The sequence below is a fragment of the Pistacia vera genome, unplaced genomic scaffold, assembly GCF_008641045.1.
Source record: "Pistacia vera cultivar Batoury unplaced genomic scaffold, PisVer_v2 Contig996, whole genome shotgun sequence".
Taxonomy (NCBI): domain Eukaryota; kingdom Viridiplantae; phylum Streptophyta; class Magnoliopsida; order Sapindales; family Anacardiaceae; genus Pistacia; species Pistacia vera.
The window spans coordinates 35,444-40,385 of NW_022196885.1; the positions used below are offsets into that span (position 1 = coordinate 35,444).

The window sequence follows — 4,942 nt, forward strand, 5'->3', positions numbered from 1 at the left end:
TAAATATAAAAAGCATGTCAAATATGCTTACGTGCAACTAGATAAGGAAAATTTTATGGCATTGCAATCGCAGTCTGATTTCATTCCACCTCAACAAAGTATCTCAAATCTGGCAACCATAGATTGTGAAGGAACTTTGGCAGATATTATATAAATCAATCATTGAAAATATTGGTGTTGAAGACTTTCTTTTGGTTACCTTTCACCCAAAAGAGTTGAAGAAACTGATGACTTCAGAAAGATAGTGTATAAAAACTTCAAATTTCAAGTATTCTTGTATCAAAATGTCTTACTCCACTCTTGGATTGAATCTGTAGAACAACGAAAACCATTCACATGTTTGAAATCGACAAACACAGAAAGATGAGGAAAATAATTCAAATTATATCTCTAATATCAGAGCTCACACAAGAGAAATCATAATTTAAATCACCCACGAGAGTATCAAATTGAAGAATATACATTGATTAAATCCAGTGAAAAGTTATTAAATAAGACAATTGACAGACAAATTGCAGTACAAGGTGTTAAAAAGCACGTCAATTAAAGTTAAACGAAAAACAATTTTAGGAAACTTTGAAGTTAAGGTGGAAGATAAAAGAAAATAGTGTAAGAAAATGACCAACCTGAGTCGAAGTAAGATGATTCTCTGATTGGATGTTGTGAAATCAAATAACTACGCTCATTCTTGCTACTCTTCCTCCTTTGAATTGAAGATTAAGTTTCCATCCATGCAAACTTTAGGGATGTGAGCAATCTTTGAGCAGTATTTTCCTCTACCCCCTTTCCACCGTCTTTTTAACAATGGACAATGGTCAATACTTAAATCCAGAAGTAAGGGTGGTAGGCTTTGCAATGATTTGAACTTTGGGCATTTCTTAATGTACAAAGACTTAAGAGAGTTGAGGCTTCCTAGATCTGAAATGGATTCAAAGTTTTGGCAACGCCCAATCTCCAAACTTTCAAGAGAGATGAGGTTGCCCAAGTCTGGAATGGATTTGAGCTTTGGGCATTTCCAAATGTACAAAAATTCAAGAAAGGTGAGCTTTCCTAGGTTTGGAATGGATTCAAGGTTTGGGCAATCATTGATATGTAAACTTTCAAGAGAGGTGAGGCATCTCAAGTCTAGAATGGTTTTTTGGCCCCGAAAATTGTTGATTTCCAGCCATTTAAGAGAGGTGAGGCTTTGAAAATCCAAAGTAGATAGAGAAGTTCGAGAGGAGGTCGTTCCTATGTCCTCTTGAGAAATTGGCTCTAAATCATCACATCCAGTAATACGAAGTCGTCTAAGAGAGGTGAGGTTGTGCAATCCCCCCTCTATTAGTGACTTACAGATTTTAGAACCTTTCAAAACATAGAGCTCTGTTAGGTTGATTGGAACACCTTCATCTGCAAACAGTATTGGACAATCCCATATATCTAATCTTTGAAGAGAGTTTGGAAATTTGAAGGATATTTCCATATTTGGACAAGACCATATGTCAATACTCTGAAGACATGTAAGATTTTGTAGGTCTGAAGGTACCGATTTAAGTTGATCACACCACCTAAACTTAATCTCTTTGAGACACATGCTATTTTCAAATGTCTCTATTATTGACTCTAGCTTTGAACAACAGTTAATATGGAGGCCTTCAAGTGCCTTAGGAAGAGCCACCCAACCATTTGATGATAGCGCTGTGAGCTGTGGACATCTTTTAATCGAAAGTTGTTTGAGTGTGTCAGGCAAACAACCATTTGATGATATGCACGTGAGAGATGGACAGTCATGAATGTCCAAGTACTCCAAACGAGTAGTACTCAAATCCTCCAAATGTTCCAATTGCTTACAATTTTCAATCTCAAGTCTTGTCAAATATAAAGTTAGTATACCTCCTTCAAAGACTATTAGAGAATCACAATCTTTAATTACAAGCCTTTCTAGATTTTTTTGCTTCAATCCTTCATGTAAAGATTTTAGAGCCTCCCAATTACTAATAGTCAAAGAACTCAGATTAGGAAGAAAATCAATCTCTGGAAACAAAACGAGACTTGTACAATCTACAAAAGACAACTCTTTAAGAGATGTAAGGCTATGAATACCATGAAGTGGCTTACCAACACAACTCAAATTTTGCCACGAATTTGTGAGCTCTTCACAGTCAACAATCTTTGAAATTTTTTGAAATCCTTGCTTTATCCAATTTCCAAACTTTGGAGTACTTGAAAGAGCCATAGGATTTAAAGACTGGAATTCAGTAGATATAGTACTACGACACACCACTTCCTTGCAGTCATTAATTTCTATTTTGCATAGCGATGGAACACTTAAAATTGAAGCCTTCAAGTCTGAACACTTTTGAATAAAAAGCCTTTCCAATGAAGGAAGACTGTTAGGTAATTCTCCAGCAAGTTTCGGACATTTAACAATGGAAAGCTCTCGGAGAAGAGGGAATATTTCAACATCGTCATTTTCTCTCTTAGTGTTCCAACACTGCCATTCTTGCAAATTTTCAAAATGAAGAACCTCTAATGACTTGAAAAGCATCTTGAAATCTATTTTTTCTAGTCTCTTCATTCCTTTAATGGTTAGGTCTTTAAGTGAGCTCAACATCCAGATTGAAGGCAAACTTCCACAGTTGTTACAATTTTCTAATTTAAGGACTGTCACATTGGAGAGCGATGACGAATCTCCTAACCAAGATGGAAAACATGCACCACCATAGCACTTGATTTCAAGTTCTTTCAAATTGCTATGAGGTTTTAGCATCTCAAGAACATGTCTTTCTACTTCCTCATTCAGTGAGCCATCAGATTGAGATCCCCATTCCAGCAACAATATTTCTAAATCTTTCATATTTTTTAGTACGGGCTCTCTTATTTGGTTTTGATGACTAACGTTCTCTAATCTTGAAATGTGAAGCTCTCTTTGAAGGAATCTTAAATTCCTCAAATCATTCAAATTGAAATTCTTCCCTTTGACCACAATAAAATTAGACAACATTCGGAGGTTTATCAACTCTTTCATACCAGGCGGCATCCCTTTCAATGACGTTGCACCTTTAATATCAAGATGCCATAGATTGGTCAAATGTCTCATCTTCAAAGGTAACTTCAAAAGACGATAACAATCTTTTAGTAGCAAAGATTTCAAGTTAAGTAATGAGCTTGTTGACTCAGGCAAACTTTTGACCATAGTGTTGGACAGATTGAGATACTTTAGATGTATCAAGCCTCCAATTGAATTCGGTAAACGTGTAATATGGTATCTTTCTAAGGAGAGCACTCTTAACTTCTTCAAATGTGGCAATAAATTAAAAATAACTGTAGCATCTATGTAGCTGGGTTCATACAGCCTATAAGGACTCATAAATACTGGAAAGAATGTTCGTAGACTTTTCAATTTATGCAAGTCATTGAACGTACTTTTTCCATCATGACTTTCAGAAATATAAGAAAAATGACGAGTCCTTTCAAATTTTTCTGGTACCATAGAATTGGCTTCCTCAAATCTAAAGCCAATTTCTCCAAAAATTGATTGTGCTAGATCATGAACAAGGTCATGCATTACGTACTTAGAACAATTGCTACTTGATTGTTCAAAAAGTGACCTTGAACATAAATGAAGAAAATACTCACCAGCCAAATTTAGGTGCTTATCTGATTGTTGAATAATGCCTTCTCCCATCCACAAAAGCTCAAGTTCTTTCTCATCGAACTCATAATCTTTAGGAAAAATTGCACAATAAGCGAAACATCTTTTAAGACATGGAGGAAGATGACGGTAACTTAACCTTAACACGGGAAGGATGTCATTTCCGTTAGTTGAATCCCATACTCTGCTGTTTAATATATTCTCCCATGCCTCAACTTTCCGTTCATAGTGCAGAAGACCACCTAGAGTCTTTGCTGCGAGGGGCAATCCTCCACACTTTTTAACAACACGTTCACGAAATTTCCCAAGAGCATTAGTATCCATACCAGTCGAAGGTGCATGCTTCATAAACAAATTCCAACATTCATCATCTGAAAGAGTCTTTAATTTATGAGTTTCAAAGGATCTCATTGTTACTGCCACTCTTTCATTGCGTGTAGTCACAATTATTTTACTTCCCCGTGCACTATCTTTGAATGGAGACTTGAAGGTTTCCCACAAACTCTCTCTTTCATTCCAAACGTCATCTAAGACCAGCAGGAATTTTCTTCCACATATGTCCTCTTTCAACTTACCTTGTATTTCATTTAAACTATTTAGATTGCTGGATGAGGGATTTATGGACTCGAGAACTGACTTCGAGATTCTCATAACATCAAAATCGTCTGAGATAGAAACCCATGCTTTTTTCTCGAACTTGAGAAGTTCCAATTCCTTGTCATTGTACACCTCCCGGGCAAGTGTTGTTTTGCCGAGTCCTCCCATGCCCACAATTGCTATCACACCAAAGTTGGCATCAATTGGTTTATCACTTGACACCATCTTAAGTATTTCTTTTTTGTCTTCACCTCTCCCATAAACAGCTTCTTCAGTTGGTAGACTGGAAGTGGGTGGTCTTGGATCTACTCCTTGTTGAGTAGATGCAGCAATACTTGATGTCCCTCCATAAGTCTCGTGCATCAATCCAAGTTCAACTCTTTCTTTATAGAGCTCTTCGAATCTGCCATTGATATCTTTCATCTTGGATCGCATAGTGACATCAAACTTCACAGCACGAGGAGTGAAATGATTGAAACAAGAAGGGGTATCAATGGAGTTCTGACGTGAAACTTCATAGGAAAACTCTTCCAGTAAATCCTCTACATCATAAGCCAAGTCTTGGAGGTCATCGAGCCACAGTTTCACAGCCTTGTTCGTCAGTTGCTTCTCTTCTGCAGAGCTGAGCACCGCCTCAATCTTCAGTAGCTTCCTTTCCCACTTCTTCAGCTTTGAACGAACCCCTTCTTCATTTGCAAAATAATTGAACAA

At 36.9% G+C, this 4,942-nt stretch overlaps 1 protein-coding gene across 1 annotated transcript; it reads right to left on the reverse strand.

Moving 5' to 3' along the window:
• Nucleotides 1-691: 691 nt before the first annotated feature.
• Nucleotides 692-4,463, reverse strand: LOC116121586 (putative disease resistance RPP13-like protein 1). Its single transcript, XM_031407536.1, has one exon. The coding sequence runs from the start codon at nucleotides 4,454-4,456 to the stop codon at nucleotides 692-694; it is 3,765 nt and encodes a 1,254-aa protein (XP_031263396.1). The 5' UTR covers nucleotides 4,457-4,463.
• Nucleotides 4,464-4,942: the final 479 nt, after the last annotated feature.

Bases quoted from the DNA above. Each gene is read 5' to 3' on its own strand.
- LOC116121586 (XM_031407536.1), bottom strand. From the start codon at position 4,456: ATGGTGTCAAGTGATAAACCAATTGATGCCAACTTTGGTGTGATAGCA.